This window comes from Camarhynchus parvulus, chromosome 1, assembly GCF_901933205.1.
Source record: "Camarhynchus parvulus chromosome 1, STF_HiC, whole genome shotgun sequence".
In the NCBI taxonomy this organism is placed as follows: domain Eukaryota; kingdom Metazoa; phylum Chordata; class Aves; order Passeriformes; family Thraupidae; genus Camarhynchus; species Camarhynchus parvulus.
Genome location: NC_044571.1, coordinates 68,924,287 through 68,948,080, shown reverse-complemented (window position 1 = coordinate 68,948,080; position 23,794 = coordinate 68,924,287). Strand labels below are relative to the sequence as shown.

General features: G+C 40.2%; 1 protein-coding gene across 3 annotated transcripts in view; it reads left to right on the top strand.

The window, feature by feature from the left end:
• MTUS2 (microtubule associated scaffold protein 2) overlaps nt 1-23,794 on the top strand; it is a 265,540-nt gene that overhangs the window by 103,442 nt on the left and 138,304 nt on the right. For all 3 annotated transcript variants that reach the window (XM_030955594.1, XM_030955612.1, XM_030955603.1), the window contains 3 exons: nt 190-2,797; nt 8,634-8,874; nt 18,253-18,459. In XM_030955594.1, coding sequence (XP_030811454.1) covers nt 506-2,797; nt 8,634-8,874; nt 18,253-18,459 — 2,740 coding nt within the window. In that variant the 5' untranslated portion in view covers nt 190-505. The remainder of the gene's footprint in view (nt 1-189; nt 2,798-8,633; nt 8,875-18,252; nt 18,460-23,794) is intronic.

The window sequence follows — 23,794 nt, the reverse complement described above, 5'->3', positions numbered from 1 at the left end:
GCTTTTGCTGGGAGCAAAGCTGTAACTGAAACAGCATTTAAAGTGTTTGAAAACACTCTGTCCTGGGGTTATACCTGGGAGTGCTGTTGGTTTTAAGTTTGATTTAGTTATCATGATTCCTGACATCAGTGTAATGTTGTCTGTTTGGGTTTTTGTTTTATTTGTGTTTGGGTTTTTTTTCCCCCTTAGGTTGGCTGGATTAACTGGCTCTCATTCAGAGGGAACTTGGCAGATCTATTTTGCTTTTGTTGAACCTCTCTACAGCACATCATAAAGATTTCCTAGGTCCAGGAGCTGCAGAAAAGACAACTGAGCAGCAGAAAAATGTGACTCTGAGAAGAGACTTCAAGCCTTCCGATGATGAATTTTCTACTGATCAGTTCTAACTTAAATATATAACTGAAGCATGCATAAAAGTTAACCTGATAGGGAAAAACACCTTCTCATTAATTAGAACTGCCAAATAAAAAAAAAAAAAAAAAGAGCAGTCACTTGAAGCTTCAAAATGAGTGCTCCACTAATTCCAAACAAGTCATGTTTTTCCCAGCTTCACGACAGCCACGGTGAAATAAGAAACAACAATGAAAGCATAGTGAATGTTGGGGATACCAATGCCAACCAAATTGTAACAAAAGTTAGAGCCACTGATGGGGATGTTAAGAAACATGATTTAACAGATGAGAGTGGGAATTTGTACTCTGGAGGAACAGAGAAAGTGACTCATCTGCCTACAGAGCAGAATAAACTTCTGACCTTCAAAGACTCTCGAACCTGTCACACCAGTGCGCAGGAGAGTAAGCTGCCCTCCACCACAAGCAGGGAAATGGGGAAAGATTGCAGGACCAGCGAAGCTAAGGATATATCAAGGCATATCAGGATTAGCCGAGGACAAAGTCTGTCCAATTTAAAAAGTAGCACAAATGATGCCAACCTGGAGGTTGTCTCCAAAGGTAATATTGACTTCACCCAGAACATTCCTAAGGGAAAAATGTCCAGGACTGTGGAGGTGGAGAGAATAAAAAGGCTTTCTTTGGGAAGACCAAGTAAATTTTCTCCTCAGCCTGAAACATTTGCAAAAGACGGCGTTGGTCGCGTGTCGTGCAAGCGTCTGCTTTCTGCATCATTGGACTCCATTGACAGGTCTCACCACTTAGTAGGAAGTACAGAGAAATCCCAAAAAACATCCACGGATCATTTTCTTGGGATGGTGTTTTGTCCACTTGACAATACCTCAGAGGAAAAGACTGTATTTTATTCCACACCGTCTACCTCAGGGAACAAGAAAACAAGTAAACCAGAAAATGTACCAAATGTTAGCATTGAAAGCACATTGCATACTTCTCATTCTCAACATTCAGCTGTTAAGCTCAATGAAGTTGCTAGTAAATCAGAAGCACAATTAGGTCAGGGTGATAAAAGCAAAAAACTGGAGCTTAGGACTGCACCATCTCTACAATATAAAAATACCTGTCCACAAAAGATAGAGAGAATTATGCTGGTAGAGTTCCTGGGATGTCCAAGAGCTGAAAATACAGCAGTGCAGGAACAGAAAAGCTCTGGGTCTGACATGTCAAAATTTCAAGTATCCCGTTTTCACGACACCTGTAATAGAGTAGAGGACCCATTGTCAAGCCAGATAGTAACCCATCCTGATGATAAATTGCAAAATGATAACATCGCCAACAGTAGGGAAGGAAGAGGAAGCAATGACAGTGACAGCAGGGCAACCAGCCAGGCTGGTGAGGAATATTTTACTGATGAGGAAATGGAAACAATATTTCCACTCACCTGTGGTAGTAAATCCAGCATCAAAGTGACACTGAGAAAAAACAAAAATTTGCATGAAGTTGACACAGGTTGTGCTGAAACAGTTGGTGAACACATATCTCCTATACATGATATTAATCCACCTGACAGCAAACCCTTGGAAGTTAATGAGAATAAACTGATGCTAGTCAAAGAAAGCACAGAGGATGCTGTTGTGCCTGCTTCTGATCCGTCAGATCGTCACAGAGCGCGCAGTGCAGAGACAGCGTCAAGCCAACAACCTGACAGTCACAGCAATGATGTGGAAACCTCAAATGTTTCAGTTTCAAGTAAAGAAACAGCTAATGTAGAGAAACAGCCTCCAGAGGAAGCCCCAGAGAGCTGTAATATTCCAACAAAGGCTGATGTCTTTTTATGTGTCCCAACTCCTGTGCACCCAATGGCAACGCCGGATGTTAATGGTCAGCCCACACTATCAAACAGTAATTTGAAGGACCTTTATGCACTTCATGATGACAAATTGTCACCCTCCTCAGTCCTACCTCCCACTGACAGCACACAGTTGTTAAACTTATCCCCTAAAGTGCCTATCAAGACTGCTTGCAGCAGCGCCATCCCAAAACCTATCCTGGTCCACCCCAAGGGCTCCGTCACAGATAAGGCTGGTGTGGACAGTGACTGCAGTGAAAAGCTGGAAGAAGGCATTGAGATGAAGCCTGCCATCCCCCGGCCCAAACCTGTGAGACCGAAGATCATCACGTACATTAGGAGAAGCCCTCGTTCGATGGAGCAGCTTGACCCCTTGTTCGCGCCAGCGGGGCTGCCCTTCGACGGCGCCGCATGCAGCGTGCCCGTCCCTGCCGAGCAGAAGGCGTCCAGCGGAGGGGAGCCAAAGCCCGCCAGTGTCCTCTATGACAAATTCAAACCTGACCTCCAGAAGCCAAGGCTCTTTGGTTCTGGACTAGTAGTGTCAGGAATTAGGCCCCCGGGTCATCACTTTGGTCCAATGAACGAGAAGTTTCTGCAGGAGGTGAGTTTCTGCAGCTTAGACAGCTGCTTTTGTGTGCCAAGTGGTGATTGTTGGCTTATTTGCTGCTGCCAGAAGTTAGTTCTCAAACCTCAAATAAAAAATAAATCCTAAAACAATGTGTGATCATTAGGAATAAACCTACCTAACTGTTTCTGGCACTGACCCTGTTGCGCTATCTTAGCTGTTACTGGAAGTTGTTACTGTGTTCTTCCAGTATTTTCCAGCAAATTGATCACCTGCTAGTATTATAAATAGGGATGTTTAGAAAGAAAAAGACATGTTGAATTGAAGAAATTTTTTTTTTTTTGCTTCCCAAAGACTAGCTTTGGGAAATGATGGTAATTTGCCCATAGAGACTCTTCCTTCCTAATGGGAAAGTTGGCAGGTTTTTGTAGACAGAGCACTAGAAGTGTAAACTAATTCCATTCTGTTTAGCTGTATGGAAACCCAGGGACTATCAGAGCTCATTTTGGATTTTATATATATAATACAAAAGAAGATTTACTTTTCACTAATTTTAATGCTGTCTCTTACACTGACCTGCACCTCAAAAAGGATTTCTTCTTGTCCCTGGAAAGCCATCCTAAGCAGCCAAAATGTGATGGAAGTCCCTCTAGACACCTCTGGCTCCAGATATCTCACTGTGTTTCTGCCTTGTTAAACTGGGCAGGAGCCTTGGGTTCCCAAAATCCCTACTGGGAGATGAACACAGTGGAGGAAGGATGAGGTTGCTTGGTTGGTGGAGGAAGGACAGGGAAGACCAAGCTGTGTCTGTCATGTGCTCTTGCATCCACTGCTTGGGATCTGAGGTAGTTCAACAATCAAGCTTTTATACAAACACTGAAGATAACACGAGTGATTTTATTTGAATGAGTCTTTAAAAAAAGGATAGGGTTTTTTGCTCTGTGTCTTGTGGTGTTATTAAGGCTATTTTACTCCCTAACTCATTCTATATACGGTATAGATCCAAGGAACAGCATTGAAATAAAAAAATTTAGTGACTCAGTCAAAAGGTGGCAAATATCCAAATTAAGATACTATGTGTGAGTGTAGATTGACCCTTATGGCATATTAACTAGAAACCTACTGAAATGAGCAAAGATTATAATTATTTCTTATCACAAACACAGAAAGAACAGTACTTGCTGTCCTTTTTCCTTTAACTTCAGTTTTCAGCTCTGTCCCTTGTATTTTATGTCCAGGGAATGAATTATTAAAGTCTTTGGGAGATTGTCTATTCCAGCCATCATGAATATATTTTCACAATTGCCTTGTATGATGAGGGAAAATTACTAGGTTACTGCTGTTGAATGCATGGCAATGTAATGAAAGCCAAAATGACCCAGACTGTGCACTGGCTGTTTCACTGTTTATAGGGTGGCATGACCCTCTGAAGACCACAGGTGTCTGTGAGAATTGGGGTTCAGATATCAGGCAGGATCAGCAGACACATCAGTGAACAAAGGACAGATTTCTGAGCTCTGCAGAGGACTGATTTCAGCATGATAAGGATTCAGGTTGTGGCAAGTCTGCAGTGTGATTTCGTCCAGACTAGGGCTAGAAGTAGGACACTTATCAGCTGGAGAGGATCTTCCCCTATTCCTCCAAGAAATATGACTTTTGATGGGTATTTCAACAAGGGAATATTTGAACCCAAGCAAACTGCTTCTTCAGAGAAGCTGCACTGACTGGAGAAGAGGCTGAGAAGAAAAAGTCAAACTGTGGTTTGCATTACGAGTTTGCATTAGGCCAGGATTCAGAATCTGATAGCAGAAGATGAAATCTGCTTTCTTGGACTGCCACCTTAAAAACCTGGCTGTCCTGCCAGCTGGAGGAATACAAAGGGGCCTGATTGGGTTCAGTATGAATCAAGAGAAAGGAAAATGATCAATCCATGAAGGTGAACAGATGCTTAAAAGAGCAGCTGTGCACAGTATGGGTTAGTAGCAGATGAGCGATGTGTAATCCAAAAGAAACCAATTAGGATGCATTGAAATAGATCCAAATCACTGAGCTGAAGGGAGAATGTGGAAGACTCAGAGGTTTTGGAGACAAGGAGACTCTGGCACAATGGCCACTGTCTTGGTTAGAGAAAAAGAATCCTACATTGACCTATTTCACACATCCAGTATTGTCTTTGGAGAGCTCTGATTAGCATTTTGTAGCTCCTTGTATAGCTATGATAGTGTTAATAGCTGTAATCTCTAAGCATCATTCAGCTAAGTGGTAGGAACAATTAAATATCTCTCTGGGTGCCAGGTATAGAAGAAATAGGAAGGTGCCATCTTGGGCAGGAGACTCCAAGAAAAGGTCTGCACAACTCTATGAGAAATATTCAAGGACTGTCTCTGTGCAGAGGGAAATCTTCAGGGCTTCTTGATCTGCCTGTGCCAAAGCCCACTCAGGGCAGCTCAGACAAAAATCCCAACTCCAGCATGAAGGCAGTCCAGCTCTTCTGAGGACCATAGTGGAATTGAGTTAAGGCTGAATGGGCAAAATAAAAGAAAACCTCTCAAGGTGAAATGCAAAATGCTTAAGAAAACCAGTCCTTTTCCAGGGCAGGTCACTGCTGTCCACATCCTTGATCACAACATGATCCTCATCTCATTGTGGACCTCACCCTCTTCTAGTCAGCGCCAGCAGGTGTTTGTGGGCTCTTTGTTCTCCCAGTTACCTCTGTGGAAAGTTACAGGGCAAATCAAGTTACAGGCACCCTAAGACTGTAGCTGTCCTAGTGAATTGAACAGTGGAATGACATGGCCTCCAAGGCTCAGGACAGGTTGACTGCTGGACTGGGAGCATGCTTCCCAGCTCAGGATCAGCTCTGCCAGAGCGTGCTCACCCAGAGGCTGCTGCCAAGGACCAGCATGGATCAGCCTGGTCTGCAGATGGAGAGTTTACCCATACAGGTGCAGTCTGTGCACTGTCAGATAGTGGTCACTGGCCACTTTATTCATTGTTTTATGGCTGCTACCAAGAGCCCTGACCTGGTGAGGGTCTGTAAGGAGGTCTGCTGATCATCAGCTCTCCTGCCTGCCTCACCAAGGCTGTGACAGCCCCATTCAACTACCTTTTTGGGTCTGTTCCCCAGCACAGACATCATTGTGGTCCAATGGATGGACTAAAGTCTGTTTAGACAAAAAGCCTGCTGAGGTAGAAAAGACTTGGGGGAGTTGTTTTTATATATAGTCAAACCAAAATTTTCTCCCCTTGATCCTGTTATTTGAACTGCCTGAACTGATGTTGCAAACTCTTTTCCCAAAGAGTTGCCTGAAGCAGGCACTTGACGAGCAAATTCTTCCTTGAGGCATTAATGTTTGATGATGTTATAAACAAAGTAACATGAAAGAATGTGTTGGGTATCCGTACCTGCTGGCCATGCTGCCAGCTCTGCTCAGGAATACCCAGCCTGTGGAAGATTTGTTGCAGACTTTTCTGGCTCATTTTAACAAATCCACTCATGGGTGTGTAGGTAATGGGCAAACAGCCCCACAGAAGAAAACTCTGGGGTGACCTTCTTGGTGGACAGGCTGCAACAGATAATTTCCCTAGAAGTCCCTCATACAAAAACATAGTACAGGGTGCTAACGGGGATCATATTAATCCACATCTTTCTGAAGAGCTTTAAAATGGCAATAATTTTATACAATTCTATTGAGATCAGTTGAATTTTGCACTTCATGAATTCACAGTTAAATAGAAAGGAAAAAACAGTGTATCTTCATAACAAGTTCATGTCCTCCAAAACTGGGATCTTCAAAAAATAGCTTCTAATTCTTGAGAGATATTTGGGCAAATTCAGTTGGACTTGATTATCTTAAGGGTCTTTTCCAATCTAAATGATTCTATGCTAGTGAGAAGGACTCCTTCCTTGAGAAGAGCTTTTTTGCTTGTGATTGATTGGGTTTGTGTCCATGTTTGTTGCCCTTCTCTGTTACTCTTAGCATACTGTCAATAAAGAAAAAGAAATGGGATGAGTGAAGATTTGAATAAACTGACCCAGTTTACAAAAAATGCTTATTTTGTGTATTTAAAGATTTTCTCTTTTCCTCATACTGAAATATTTGGCATTGGTGCTTAACTTTCATTTAAGTATGAAATGATAGTATGCATAGTGCAATCTGATAGAAATAAATTTATCAGGGAGAGAGAAGATAACTGAGGCTTATCCAGAAAAACAATCTCATATCTAGAAGCTGAAAGTAAGAAGCCAGACATCTGCAGTCCAAGTCTGCAGAATCATTCATATCATACAGCAGAAAACTGCATCCTAACTTTAAATAGGTCATAAGAGTATAATAAAAAAGGAAAGATCTAATGGCAGGAAATAGGACTGCAAACAGAGGAAAAAATATAGGGCAAAACTATAAAGCTCAATGTTTGTTGCATCTGCCCTCCTAGTTCCTGTGCAAAGCCTCAAATATTCTTCTATATTTCATAGTTTAAGGCCAATCTTGTCTCTTAGCATATTAAAGATTTGCTAAATTAGGATTAAAGCTCTTGAAGGAGCTAGGATCAAAGCTTTTATAGCCAATGTTGAAGTGCATATTCTAATGCTTATAATTGCTAAATAGAAATTGATTTGGCATATTATATGCACCATAACTTACAGCAGAGTTAATTAATTGGCAGTTACATTTCTTCCTAGGTAGCCTGTGGCACTTTTTGATTAATTTTTAAACAAATTTAGTTCAGATTTCCTATTTCCTATGCTTTTTTTCTTTTCCCATGGCCTAAATGGGATGACTGAAAAAATATTCATAGATCCTTTCTACATTATGTTGATATTGCATTTTATAAGAAAATGGTGAAGAAGTTGGACTCCACTCAGAAGAGCAAACAGTTCTTTGCAAACATGAGGGATGAAATCTCTGCACTCTTGTCCTGAGTCACGAAGCAGCACAGAAAAGTGGGAGTCAGAGCCCAGCCTGAATGCACAAAGACACAAGGGCTGAATCACGGAACCAGATCGTTCCTCAAGTGCAAGTTCAGTGCTCTGAGCCAGCTATGAGCTGGAAACACTTCCAGCTTGGGACTGACTCTGCTGTTCTTACAGTAAATGCCCATTAAAATACTGAGAGATTTGACACTGATTTTAACAACGCAGCATCTACTTGTGATAAAAGGTTTCACATTTGCAAATCTGATCATTTTTTTCTCCGATTCTCATGGTCATATGGGTTTTATAGCTCCAATTTGGAATATTCCACAGGCCTCTGAAAGCATAAGTTAGAGAAATGTGCTCAGGTCCACAACCAGGTCTCTTTCCAGGAATCAGAGGGGCACAGATTACAATGAACATCTTGCAGTAAGAACACACTGGGAGTTCTTTTTTTTTTTTTTTTTGTCACAGAAATTATTTGGCAATACAATTTCTCTGATAAAATGTACCTAAAACACCTCCAGCTTTATTTTTAGCTATCTAAGTTAAACCCAACTTCTCCCAGAATTGGGCAAGAATATTTTAAATAACTTCTAATAAAAATTCCATTACACAGTCTCTTAGTATATCTACCTCTGTGAATAATATAACCTTTCATGACTTAACAGCACCCTCACTTTCACTAATTGAAGGTCTTCCATTTGTCCATTTTCCTTTGGGGAAGTCATCAATTCTTTATTTGAGTGTGGTTGCATATTGAGGGTGTAATATACATTGAGGGTGTTTTTGAAGAGTGATTCATATGGTAAGACCATAAATTTTTGAAAGTTTGCAGTGCTCTGAGAACCAGATTCACAAGGAGGGAAATTTAGCCTTTATAAGCAATTTGGAGCTCCATATTGTCTGGGTTTATTGATTTATTGTGTAATATCTGTGCTAATGATTTTTCTGCAGGTTGGGGAAAGGCCTGCAAAAGATGAATTTTGCCCTCCAGTGTGCACCCACTATGAGGTGCCACCAAGCTTTTATCGATCTGCCATGATCCTGAAGCCACAGCTAGGGCTGGGAGCAGTGTCCAGGTTGCCATCTGCCAAGAGCAGGATTCTCATTGCGAGTCAAAGATCCTCAGGGAGTTGTCTCCATCAGCAAGGAGAAATAACAAGTGCTCCCAGCCTCTACCATCCTGATGCTTCAGGTAAAGTACGAACTTTCTTTCCTTTCCCTTTACTGTTGTCACCAATAAGATACCTTTTTTTGAGACAGAAAAATCACAAAATGAGCAACATTTTGACCTGATCCTACAAAGCTCCAACAGCACCCTTTGAGGTCTGTCTTTTTATCCTGCAGCAAGGCTGATTAGGGAGTCTGAGACTTGTGCAAAGGTTGTTTAGCAGGTCATTGCCAAAGTAAGAGAATAGTTTTCAATAATAATTCTGATTTTTCATCTTTTTATCTTTCTTCACCATGTAAATGCCTGAAAATCTTTGGTTTTGTTCTGGGGAAGATAATGGGATATTTTCTTCCATCATGAAGACTCCACCATTCAGTCTGGATTTGACATTCCCCACCGCGTTGTGCTCTGAAAACCTGGGTGGTGTTCAAATGTGCCAGCAGAGCTCTTGATTGTCTGAAAGCCTGGTGTACACCTCTTTGGAGACAACACTTGTAATACCTTTTTCTCCCTAGCTAGTGCCCAGCTCAGCATGACCCTGGGCAGAATTACAGGGGAGTGAAAAGCACAAGAAGAGGTGGAAGGAGAAATGTTTGATGTCACCAGAAAGAGAGAGTAATTACTTCTACAGGACACTCCTTAATAGCCTGGAAAAGTGTGGAAGTTTAAAAAATGCACAGGGCCAAGTTCAGAGACAACTGAAAATCAGTCATTGTCAGAGTGAAGTGAAGCAGCTGTTTAGCAGCCTAGAATGCTGCAGAGATTTTTAAAAGTAGTCATAAGGGCTAAAGTTAATTAATGACTTAAGGTCATATGATCTCTTCTCTTGCCCCAGGATGGGATTCTTTCTGATGTATCCTTATTTAACCTGTCCATGAAAACCTGTTTATAAAAACCTTCGATATGAGATCTTGGAGCCTCTGAAGGCAGGACTGCTCCAATGCATTACCTATTTTCGAGTTCAAAGTGTTCCCTAGTGTTTTTCCTAACCCCCTTTGTTGCAGTTTGCTTCCTCTTTCATCTGGAGTAGTTGTGGGGTCTTTTCCTCTTTGCAGGTATTTGAAAACTGTTACCATCTCTCCCCAGTGTCCATCTGTCCATACTAAGAAGCAAGAGAAATTTAGAAAAATTTAAAATGGAAATGCACCAGAGCATCTTGACTTTACCCTGAGAGGACAGTGTCAGTCAGTAATACAGGTTGACAGGATTTAGGGCTTATCAGACAATCAAGGTTCTCTGTAATACAGTGCCTCTTGCCAGTATCCTTTACTATCTGACCCTGCATGTGGAGTTTATCTGATGCCATTAGCAGAAGCTGACCAAACTCAGCTGTATGTGACTTCTGAGACACCCCAAGATTGCAGGTTGGGTTGTAAATACCATTTCAGCCCTGTGACTTGAGTTCAGTCAGCAATGAACATGGGAATACAGGTGCAGAGAGTAATTGGATCATAATTTCCATTTAAATGAAACTGCAGGAGTCTGTGAGTTCAGGATATGAGTAGGGTAAGCCCTTGTGTTATAGGAACCAGTTTGGGAGATTGATAAGAGAGAAAGTGCAAACAGAACCCATTACCACATAAATGTTTTTTTCTGATCCTCAGAAATGAACACTGCCTTCATTTTTATTCATCCATCACCCATCCATTATCCACATTATCCTCCATCATTGATGCTAGCAGACATGACTTTTCCTTAGCCACTTTTAATCCATACAGGAGCTTGTCTTGCATGTATTCTTTTACCATCTTCTATGTTATATGACATTTTAAAATCTAAACAGGATCAGCTTATCAGTCCCAGTTTTTGTCTGTAGTACTGCCTTTAAAAAGACCCAGTACATGAGGAGTATACATAAGTAAATTGCCTGAGCTGTTACTGTGATTCTGTTCCACTAAAGTTATATTTCTTAACATTTTCATATTTCTCAAAAGTTTTTTTTTGTAATTTTTTTAATTAAAAAAAAGTTATTTTTTTTTTATCACTGATTATTTTTTGGACCTTGTCTCTTTTGGAGGTCAAGTTTAATTTATAGCTCTCCATAATTTCCTTCCTACAACTGTTATTTTGCTTGTTTCTCTCTAGTCTTTTGATACCTTGCTGTTTCAGAAAGGGTATAAAAGACAACTCCTAGTAGTCCAATAATCTGTCTATCATCTCTTTCAGGACCCCAAAGTGTGTTTCATCTGGTCTTTGGGCTCTGACTGTTTTATGGATTTCAAATTACACAAGACTTGTTCTGGAGAGGTTGCTAATGTCTCCAGTTTTTCACTGTCCACCCCAGGACACATTGTTTTCACTTCTGGCATCTCACCTTCCATGTTCCTTGCAAGATGAAGAATGTGTTTAATTTTTCTGCAATACCTTATTCTGCTGTGAAGTACTTTTCACTGCTCTCCTTTGTTTCAATACCTCTTCCTACTTATCTTTTGTGTACTTCTGAAATCTTATGTTGGTTTCTTTACATTCAGTTATTTTTGGTATTTTATTTCCCAAATATATATTCAAGATTTTGTTATAATCATCTTTTCCTTGACTAAAGCCTTTTTCTTTGTATGTCTCAAATGACTTAATCCTTCTCTCAGCAATGTATAACTTCATAGGTCAGCTTACCAGACGTCTTTGTTTTTAATACTTCCTTTTAAAAAGAATAATGAATTTCTCATGAAAGAGGCTGAGGTGACAGAAGATAGGACAAGATTGGTATAGGAGTGCAGAGGCATTGGAGAATTGATTCCTGTGCCTGTATCCACAGCAGAGCACACATGCAGACCAGAGATGGGTTGCTGGTTGCCATGGAAGGGATGGATGGGACAGCCTCCCGTGGCATATCAGAGCTTTTGGCGTGCTATTTAGAGGAGCTCATAGAAGGGCCCTTTTAGTCATCTGTGTTAAGGTACTCCACACAATTTTCAACCACTTTCCCTTAATTTGGCTGTTAGCTGTAGTATTATTTGCAGTATATTTGATCTACATCATTGGTTCTGCTGCACTGTTTGAAACACAGGATTAAACACAGCTTTGATAGAGTCATATTTGCAAACATGAGTAAATTACATGCATGAATATATGGGCAGTGTCTGGGATACACAGCCAGTAAGACTTGCTCACAGGTGATGTGGGGTGTGAGAGCTTGGGTAACTTCAGCAAAAGCAGCTAAGGGACTAAGGGGTGTTTTTCTGTCAGGGATACCAGGCCTGCCTTCAAGACTGCTAATCATCATCTCTTGCAGCTTGATCCTGAGCTTTTAATCCAGTTTCCAATCCTGGTGATATCAGCCCTGCCCTGAGGTAATGGAAACAGAAGGATCAGCTAGCTGCTATCCCGTGACAGAGTGTGTGGTACCGCGGAGGCTCTGAGATCACTGAGGCACGGTATCGGGGACAGCAGCGGTGCCTCTTAACAAGGATTTTATTCCCCTTTGCCGTGCCATTCATTATGCAGCAGTCTGGTTAAGCAGCACTGATAAGCGGGGTGGTTTGGCCCATATATAATACTAATCCTCATAAAACTGACTCTGAAGTAATTGATAATTAAATCCCTGAACTACTGTGATGGACTGCAAGTGTTATGAGTGCATTAAGGGTTTTGTTAGCTTTACGTTATGCCAAGTAGAAAGTAAAGTAATGATGAGTGCTCCCTCAAGTGTGATCTCTAAGTGTGATGCCTAAAGTGTGGTTGGATAAGTGATCCTTCTTCATCAGTAGGATGTAGGACATGTGATGGCATTGGCTGCAAATGCCTTGTGAAGCAGTGCTGCTCCTTCTGTGTGCTTTGCCTCAGGTGGGTCAGACAAGCAGCCTGACTGTAAGAAAGTGTTCTGCAAAGTAGGTAAAATAAGAAGTCACTGAATTGTGATCTACTTATAGGTGCCATAGAGTCTCTGAAAGCTTAACATTTGTTTATTTTATGTAAATAGACTCTACTCTTTCTATGGGAAACTTGTAAGTCAAAACAAGCATTGAAGCATACTGTCTCTATAACATGTAAAATATTAATATGTTTTCCTTGGTTATAACGACTTCTTGAAGCAAGTGTGTTAGGATTTGCATTCATTAGCTGATTATTTTGATGGAATTAATGTCTGATTTTGAAAAGTATAACAGAGATCTCATCGTTAAAGCTTCACTTTAATTATGCTCATTAATTTAACTTAATTCTACATTTCTCTGTAGTGTTTTGGGGTATTTTTTTCTCAAAGAGTGAGTTAATGAAATGTTACTTCCTTATCACCTCTCTGTGTATTAAACTTGTCAGTCTCGAGGGTCTAGCTGCTCGTCTCATTTCTAAGCAAGTCAACTTTCATTGAAGACAGAATTTACCAATAAATCAGGACTGCAATATTTGTCATTCCTTGGACAGACACAGATATATGCAAATATTTGTGTCTTTGCATATGTGTAATGTATTTCATCTCAAATGCCACAATATGTCTGCAGCTTTCTCCCAGCAGGAAAGCTTTATTTTCATGTTTATTCTCAGGAATAAACAATCTAGTAATGACCTATTATTTGAACATGTAAATTAGATTTGATGATAGAAAAGAGGTTTTGAGGTAACTTTCTGAAATATTGCCTTACTGCTATTCCAACTCTGTCTGTACTTGCAGTCTGAGGTACTTGATTTGAACTGGCAAGCTTCTTCACTGATTAAGGAAAGAGGGACAAGGGAATAGTTCAGAGAGGAAAATGTTCTCTGTCCTCCACTAACCTGCAGAGTTTTCAGTTCACACTCTCTATTTTCTTTGGGAGAGCAATCTGACTGTACTTCGTTAAAAAAAAAATAATAATTGAGTTTCAAAGGGACACACACACTTCCTCAAGAATTTTTTTTTAAGGACATTGTCATCTTGCTTGAGACATTGCCATCTGCCACCTCTCTGCTCCAATTACTGTGTCTTCAAGGAGCTAAACTCCACCATATTAGAAGGGTTGTCTATGTGACAGTTGTATCAAGCTGTCATTTCTAAGAACAGTATGTGGAGCAATCTGGGTGTAGGAGCAGGCAAATGCTTCCTGCATTGCCTCCTTCCTGCTCAGAGCCAAGCATATCTCTGGCTGGACATCCACAGCCCTTCTGAGCAGCCAGATGCAGCTCCAGTGCAGAGAAGTGTTCTGGGTGCTCTGGGCTGCCAGTGGAAAATGCAATGAGTGAGACTCATGCATGGATGATTCCTGTGCTGCAAGTTTTTGAGGGATGCCGTACTTTTCACATTAGCTGCCAAGCAAACACGGACATTTGCAGCTTGAATGAGTCGTGAGATGACAAGTTCTTGGGGCTTTGAGAATGTGCTAACCAGCCTTGGTTTGCCTGGGAGCTGGGAAGGCACAGAGCAGGTTTTGGTGCTTTTAAATCTGAATCGTGAGGAGGTACGCATTTACTACCATATAGTGGTGGACTGACCCATCAGAAATTAATCAATGTTCAGCAGTGTCGACTGTTTGGCCTTTGGAACTGACCTGTCCCAGACTTGATGGTGTTTGGGTGAGAGACCATCAGGGCAGCTGGGCTCAACCTGCTCACTGCTGTTTAGGTGTAAACCATTAAAGCCTCTGTTTTAAAGCCCCTTTGCTCTGTTCTTGTTTGGAGAGAAGTCGTTATGTCTATACAGGGAAACCACTAATGTAGTGGCACCAGAAAAGATTTCTCACTTGTGTGATTTGTTTTTAATCTACAAAGATACCAATGATTGGGTTAACTCTGAGCTAGGAAACTCAGCTTGTATTATCTCTGACTGATGCAGTGACATTGGAGGTAAGTTCTTTACCCCAGATTTCCCAATATGCAATGAGAATAGTGATGTTCAAATCATCAGTAAGTGAGAGAAAATGGCATTTAATGATTAAAGTTTTAACTGAAATGCTGGTAAAAAAAAATTTAAAAATGGGAAAGCAAAGAAAATAAAAAACCCTATGACCAGATAACAAAGACTTGCCAAGGATCCCTGAATTGTGGAGTTTTAAAGTCTTGAACTGCTATTCTTTTTCATAAGAACATATCTGTATAACTCATATCTTTAATTTTTCATTCATTTCAGCTAAAACATATTTCAAATTTCACAGTGAAATTACATGAAAGTTGCTTTTTACCCGTGCACGAAGATACAATTCTTGTGCAGTGGGGATGCATAAGAAGTGAAGTTCAGCCTTTTAACAAAGTCTCCCCAGGCACATCCAGCTTGTGTCAATCAGTCCCTAACTCAAAATGTTTTAATGTTTCTGGATGGGAACAGCTTGAAGTGTCATAGAAAATCACTTGTGTGCACACAGACAACAATACTTAATTCTATAATTAGCTTCAGGCAGTGAGACAACTAGAAAGATTTTTAAGCTTATTTTGGCAGATTTTCATTAAAATAAAAGCTGCTCATTAAAATAACTTTTGTTTTGAACTCCCAGGCCTTGTTTGCAGGAGTACTTCTATACTTTTAAGGAACAGAAATAAAGCAAAAAACATGCCTGAGAAAACTTGATGAAGTTTAGAACAGAAAATATATACAATAGGCTGGTGTCTCATGTATTTTAATGAGAAAGAATACACAAAATTACTTAGCTTTAAGGATTTGAATGCATCCCTAATGAGGATAATGTCCTGCCCCCAGGTCCTCATGGTACAGAAGAACTGTATTACAAAGAAAAGAAGTGAAAAATAATTTAAGGATGGTGATGAGTTCAAGATGCAAAATATTGTGAGTTCAGGGGGAATTGGAATTGAAGTCATAAGCTAGAAACACACAAAAAAGTATGAGAAAAAAACCACTGAGTCCTCTGCCCAAGTCTGGAAGAATGACTTTGAAGAAAAGGTAAAGATGGTTGGGCATTTTGTGACCAAAACCCTTTTAGTTTTAAGGAAATTCTTTTTCATTCATGATGCTTGGTCACAAACTGCATAGAACAGTCGTGTGGGGACTTGTGGGCATCCCTGTAGTTTAGCTGGGGACCTGGGAGTCTCAGGTGAGCCACACTGCCCTAGGCCAAGCATGTTTGAAATGCTTTTTAAATAAAGCCATTTCTAACTTTATTCCACTGCCCCAGTGGAATTTCCCCTGTTTTGTTGCAGGAAGTCTGTGATATTTATAGTTTGTTGCTGTAAAATGGAAATATCTCTCCCTCCACCTCAATTTTCTGAGATACTTAGGAAAAAGAAATCTCAGCTTATGCAGCCCAGGTGCATTTTTTGGAAATCTGTAAAACCCACGAGAGACAGGCCCATGCCTTCTCCTTGTGCCACTGAGCTGAGCAGGTTCCTTGCACCTGCAGCTGCTTACCACAAGTACTTGTCTCTCCTTCAGATCTGGAGGCTGCCTGGGCTTGATCCCGTCACTGATGCAGCACACGGAGTATTTTGCAGTGAGTAGGGAAGAAGTCTTGGCTTTGGAAGCAGTAAATCAGCCATAAATCAGTTGCAATAGGCCACTGTCAAAGCAGCACTGCACAAACCTGGCAGTGAGCTGATGGTGACCATCACTGCCTGTTTCTTCTCTGCTCTGCCCTTCACTTGCACCTGGAACCCACGGCTACCTTTGAGCCCCTCTTCACAATATCCAAAGGAAACCACATTCAGGATCATACTCCAAAATGGCCTCTGCTGGTGCCAGGGATGGGGAGTGAATGGGGATTTTGGCAGACTTTTATTACTCACTATAGATATTTGTTATTTTAATTTGGGTTACTCTGCACAGCGTGTACTTCTCTGGGCTGGCAAAGGTGCTGTAGACATCCATCTCCATCTCCTTGTGTCTTAATAAAGGGCTCAGCCTGGGGAAAGTGGGTACAATAATGCATTTTTAAGAGCCTAGAGTATATAAATTGTTTTATTCATTGAGCAAGGAGCATTTTTTTACATCTTTGCAGGAATGTGTTTTATAGGAGAACAAAACTCTTTTTAGCTTGGTGTTACACGTATCTCTGTTTCAAAAGGAAAGGCTTAGTTACATGAAACAAAGCTTAGCATTAGTATTGTGATGAGGTACACAAATATCTTTCAAAATCCCTGTAACATTTTTCTGCTCAAAGGAGTTAGTCTTGTTTTCTCTAAAGTCTTCTCAAAGTGAAATGCTTCATTAAAATTAATAAGGCTGTGACCTACATAGTTTACAAAAGAATTAAATACTGTAATAATATGACCATATTCTTACTGTGCAGTTAATTTGTATTTTTCTTTATATTATGAATGTTTACTTCTTCCTTTGAAGTTTGTGTCAGGCTAGTGTACAAATAATGTTCACTGAATAAGAACAGAAAAGGGTGACTTTTTGGCCTTTTCAGAATATGTTGGTAGCTTTTAATGCTGCCTTTTTTACTATCCCCTTTGTCCTGATTAAACACTCCAGCATCAGGTTTTGGAGATTGTTGTTAATATTTTTTTAAAAAATATGTATTTTTGCTGCACAGAATTCCACAAGGAACAGGAATCTGGTATTCTCAAATTTAGGAAGAAAAAGTTCTGTCCAAATTGATGTACACATGAAGTCTGGAGTCACTTGGGTATCCAGACCTTCCAACCAAAAGCAAAATCTAATTTTTGGTCCTTGACCTTGAAGGCAAGACTGTCATGATCATGGACCTTTGGACCTTTGGCCTGTGAAGGAAAAAAGGATCATTTGTGAACCTGTGTTCTATATTTGCCTAGGAAGGTTTGCCTGAGCAAGAGCAGCAGCCTACAGGTTAGGACAGAAGCTGAAGACAGATGAATAGTTATTAACCACAGGCAGGCATTTCAGCTGAACTGCAGCTGTGGTCAAACTCCAGGTGTTATAAACCAGCTGCTGGCACTTTGCTGAGACCTGGTGGGTGTCACTCACATGGGCTGATGTCTTAGCAAGGAAAAGTCCACTCGTGGAAATGGCCAGTGGTATGTTAAAAAAGTAGGACTTTACAGGTCATGTCCTTGTTCCCAGGCTTGGCGCAAGAAAAGGGAAATTTTTTTTAGTGGAATTTAAAAGAAGAACTTCAAAGAAGTGTTTTCTTTGAAATACAAAGAAGTTCTGTGTCCTTGAAGAGGATTGTTGCTGGTTTACAATACTTTATAAAATTGGAGGTTATGAGTAGCGTGTTTTGTGAGTTTTTTAATTGGCACACAATAAATGTAAATTAGAAAGTGATACAGCATTGAAGAAGATAACATTAAAAGAAATTCATAGCAGTGTTGAACTGTTACTTTGCTGGAAGTTTGAGTTATGCCCCGTGGGTACTTGGCACATTTCACCTTTTAAAAATGATTGTGACCTGTAATTTTTTTCCACCAAATGTCTTTTCGAAGCAGCAAAGAATAAAATGTCACTGCAGTCTGATCGGCCATTGTATTCAATCTTAGTACTGCCTTTATGTAGTTGCGAGATACAGGTGATGGTCTCACAGTTAGCTTATTTAACAAAAATTTCTTTCTTTTTCCTTTTTTCAGTTGATCTTAAGAAAGGATCATGTCCAAGTGCTGCAAAATCAAATCTCCCCAAACCCTGCCCATCTGGACTTCGTCCCCCAGGTTATTCACGGCTGCCAGCAGCTAAGCTGGCTGCATTTGGGTTTGTCAGGAGCTCAAGTGTGTCGTCTGTCTCTAGCAACCAGTCCAACGACAGCGCTCAGAGTGACCAGAGCAGGACAACTAACCGTAAGTCCCAAAAGTGTCCTTCTTTCTGGAGGGATATTAAACAGACATGTCCCAGGACTGTCCAGACTGTAGTTTCCATATAGTTCAGAACTAATGAAGTCTGTGCAGTACTCGCTAATCTCTTCTGTGCCACTGACTTTGGTTTGGTATTTCGATTGCCCAGTGAAGTTTAAAAAATATTAATAATAATTATTAAATATTAATAAAAAAGTTTTAAATTCTAACAAGCGTTTAAAATATTAATAGTAAGGGATGAATGGGGCCTGAATGTTGAGGAGGTGGTTTTCCTTGCTACAGAGAAAATTCCATTAAGAATGAATTTGAGACATTCTTTCTCATATTTTGTTTTTACCTGGAACATGCCTTCTTACATGCTGAAATAGTAAATAAATGGAGTGAACTGTGTTTGGCAAGTAAATGGCAGCCATTGCAGAATAGGACAAATATTATCTAAAATAGGAGCTATAGTCTTTCTCATCTACTTTTCTTCTGCTTCTTAATATGCAGTATAATAAATTCAGCCAGTGATATGAAAAATTGAGCCAGTGATATGAAAGGTATCAGGACTGATATCGTAGTACATCTACCAGACTTCGAATGATCCCCTGGCAGAAATGTCATTCCAAATCCTATTTTCTGCAAAGGATGTTAATTTTATTAAGTACAAAATAATACCCACTGGATTCTGCAGTCCTTGGGAAATGTGCACATGCCCTGGGCTCAGAGCAGAAAGGGGGATTGAGGGATTTTCATGCCCGTTTTTCTTTGAAGACTGGATTGAGCCTGAACTGTGTCAATATCAAAGCAAATGATATCAGCCCAAGAGGGGTACAGACCGGGCCACCAGGTGACATGAAGCAGCAGAGGAGACAAGATGCTGTAGGCTCCTAAATCTTTCACTGTTTGTATTAATTTGAAATTAATTAAAATAAATACAATTAATATAGTTCAAAACCCTAAGGATTTTCTCTTTCCCCTTTATATGGGGTGATTGAAATGCAAAAGACTAATGTCAGCAGGGACTTTTAACTTTACCAATGCCCCCAAACATGCTTGAATCTTGTTTCACTGTTGGACTGATCACTCATTTTTGATTATTTCCTAATAAACTTTACTTTGAGGTAAGCCAGCCTCTTTCGCTTTGTGCTTTTACCCTACATTTATGCCTTTGGAAGACCTCTCTTTTTCTCTGGTGTTGTAACCTTTTAGTCTTTATTTACATAAAACCTGTGTTGAGGACAGAATTACCTGATATCTGATTAGATCTAAACTACGTCTCTGCAAGTAATTTTGTTGTTTAGCAGTTTCAGGTCTGCTTTTAAAAAAATGACATCTGTAGGTACAGCACTATCCTTGGACATACTGGATGCATCCAAATCTAAAACCAAAATACTCCAGGCTGCTGAATTTGAATCAATTGATTTCGGTTAAAAAACTGTGGAAGAAGCATTAGCAATCTCAGGCATAGCAAGTTACATCTGATTCTTCAGTTCTCTTAAAAGAAGTTGATTTCATTTACATATTCTGGTGTATTTTTATATTATCTTTGTACATTAAGCCTATGAAAACTGAAACCACATTCCAGTCACTGGAAGGACATGGAAGCATTTGGTTTCAGCTGACTCAGCAGAGGATGGTAGTGCTCTTTAGTGTTGGGATCAGGATGATGTGACCATCTTGTGCATATTACAAGATCAGTTTTGATGGGTATGAAAATTACCCAGGGGAAGTGTTCTGCTTGTATGAATTCATGTAGAGATGAGCTCAGCCCATCACCTGGTAAAAAACAGCATCTATAACTTTGCTCTTGCTGCCAAGTTAGATAACTCATGGAAGCTGTTGTGGAGTTTCCCTCCACCTCCATGTGACAGCAAGAGAATGAGCCCCTCCCAAGGGTCATCTCTCTCACGTGGCTCAGACACGCTCAGCTGCCTGGCCCAGAAGTCTTTTACTTCTCTGTAGTTCCAAAAGGATAGTGCTTCCTCCTGGACAAAGGTGAGGGAAGGAGAAGGTGTGCTGCCAAGCAGGTGAGGGCACATCTGGTGTTTAGGGTAAGCTGGTAAGTCATGACTTGGTAAGTCATCACACAAGGTGACACCATCACCTGCTTGCTTTGGATTAGAGACAACGTGACTCCTGTTCATAGGGCAGATAGGTAGGAAGAAAAAGTGTTTCCTCACTGTTAATTTATTAACTTTCATAGAAATGTTATCTGTGTGAAACTGAGCCATCTTTTTCTATTTATAGTCTGTGTGCCAGCAAGAGTTAAATTAGTTGCCCAGCACCCAGGGAGCACAAATTAGCTGGTTTCCATTCTACCGCAGCTTATTTAACACAGAGCAGCAGTGCACTTCAACATGCACAGAAAGGATGTAGGGGAGAAGTACTGGCTCGGGAATCTTAGCATGACATATTATTTCTTCCCTTCATTGTCTGCTGGAAGAACAGTTTTATTTAAATTAAATAAATAGCTGATTTGGTAGCTACTACCTGAGATCATGTCTTTGACTAAATCAGGTCTCCTAGAGGGCAAGCAAAAGCTTTACTTTTAATTTCCTAGCTCAGTAGGGTAGAAAAATGCAAAATTATCTAGCTTTAGAAGTCTTCAAACACACATAACACAATTTTCTATTTAAGCAGCATCTCTGCATGTTAGGGAGACAAAAGTAGTTGATAACACCTTACAAGTGTGCATTTGTTGTAAATATAGAGGAGCTGCTACTGTTGTAAATCACGGAGCTCATTTCAAAATCTTGACATTTTGTTGGTTACTAAAAAGCCAATGACTATGGCTAGGTGAGAGGAAAACACTGGTTTATTTTAGGGACAGAGTGTTTCTTTAAGGGACCCTGGTGAGATCCTGTTCTTGCTTTTCTCTCTTCTGCCAGATGTCTTGCTAGTTCTGCCTAAACACATTTCTTTTCAGAAGTCCCAGCTAGTGTCTCTGTGTAGGGAATAAAACCCACCTGTTTAGAAAAAGGAGACATGATGTTTGTGTTGAGGGGAAGTTTGTTAATGTGGCAGCTTTGTTCTTCACCAGATTTCTCCCCTTCCTGTGACCCTCTAAAAGCAGTAAGCCTGGATATGCATGGAACCTGTGCTGTGCTACTTGATTCTCTTTCTGGCAATACCTCATATATTCAGATTGACACAATTAAATGGATTTGAAGCTGTGGGACTGTGCTCTTTTCCTGTGATGAGACAGGACGCACTGCTCAGTACTTGTCTGCTTGTCCTTGGGTCTTTCCTGGAGTTCCACCCCAGGGTTGTGGATATCAGCCAGGCTGCTCTTTGCCAATAATATGCCAATAGTGACAGTCTTGTCACCAGCTGCTAATCAGGATTAGTCGTAATGGGGCTCTGCTGCTATGAGGTCCTGCCCAATTTTCTGTTGAGACTGAAGGGGCAGCCTCTGGGAAAGCCCAGACTGAGGCTCAGCTCCTGGTCCTGCTACCAGCTGTCCATAGATCTGTTCTGTGGCACAGATAGGTTTGTCCACTGATATCACTAATATCTTTGTTCAAGATTACCTGCAAAATTCAAATTTAGCCCCAGCTCTGGTGTACTACTTTTGAGGTTTTCAAAAAAGGCCTGATATTTTAAACCATTATTCTTTATTTAGAAAAAGAGAATTTTGTATGCCTAAAAAATGATTTGCAGTGGAGAGAAACAATTGTATAAACATAAAGAGAAACTTCCAATTTAAACAACTTGTAACAAAATACTTTGTGGATTTTTTTTTTAATTTTAAAGGCACTGTGTGGAAGCTTTCCCTGTGTTTGCCCCAATAAAATTTGCATGAGAGGTTCACATCATCCACCAAAGGCCCGCAGTGGGATGTGGTTCCCAGTATTATCTTTTGCAGTGATTTTGCAGTGAGGTAACATGATGCTCAGACTGTACCTTCTGTTTTACTGGTTTGAGGAGCTCAGAGGTTTGCATTTTGAACTGGTTTGAGGGGTCTGTATCTGCATTTTGAGTGGCCAGCTGAATGTCCCGCTCGCACAATTAGCTTTATGTACTTCATCAGTATAGACTCCAACTTGCTGTAGATACCATGTGGGAAAGAGTTTGTCAAGCACTGTGGAAGAATTTGATGTGTAGAGGATTGGAAGGAAGGTGGATTGTTTAGAATGAGTTATGGCTAAGAGTTCAGGAGATGGAAGAATGTCAGTATAACATCGGGAAATACTTCATAGTCATAAGGTCTAGTAGTCTGTTAAATAATCTTCCAACTCAAGCAGTGAAATCCCTGTTGCTTAAGATTCTTTAAATAGAACAATGGCACGGTGTTAGAGGCAATTCTTCTCGTCGACGTGCTAGACTAAAAGACATAATGCTATTCAACATCTACCCACAGCTCTGAGTGCTGAAGCAATTTATTTTGGGAGTGAACAAGAAAATGGTGATGAATATTTCAAAACTTGTTTTAGTATTTCACGACAGCTATTGTTTTGTTAAAAATGATAGAGAAATGAAACTACATGTTTTATTGATGTAAACCTCCATAATCCTTTCTTCAGTATATATATTTCTCACTTGTTTTTGACCTTGAATTGCCTGACCTTGCTAAATGTTGAATTTCCATTCTAATAAGCAACAATGTCAAAGTGTCAGATTCAGGTGGGTGGAGAAATGAAGAAATTAAAGTGAGCACAGAAGCTTTGAATAGATGCCTAATTGCCTCCGAAATGGGTAGAACATTCAAAATTGTCACATGGTAGACAGGTAAACCAGTTGTTCTTAAATACATAAGTATTATGTTAATATGAAGAATTTCCTGCATGAAAATACTTTCCAATCATATTTCTCTGACTGATTTTCTGTTCGGTTTTCTACATGACAAATTCAGGGTTTTTTTCCCTTCTGATCTTGTTCTGGTATTAATGCCTTGATGGAAGAATCACTTTATGCCATCATTTCACTGTGAATAGGACTAAAATAGATCAGTATTGAGATTCTCAGCTTTGTGGGATGAAGCATCTGGAAAAGTGCAGTATGCCAGCCGGAAGAGCAAGGGCTATAAGACATTTTAGCTGCCTTTACTTAGCAGTATTTACTTTTCATACTCTAGTTGCTAATGATGGGGGAAAAGATTCAAATAATTACTTGGGGAGGTGGGCACAGAGGTTTCTTTCTATTTGCAGAGATTGAAACAACAGTGCTGAAGTATAATAATTAATTTGCTATGAATTTCAGTGGGTTTTAGATATGGTGCTTAAGATAGTATTTTAAATTTGGTATTATTTTAATAGCTTAGATAATGTCTTTGCTATCTCAAATTGTTACCTCTTCCCCTGCCCATAAGAACACATAGCAGAGGGCAGGAGTTCCA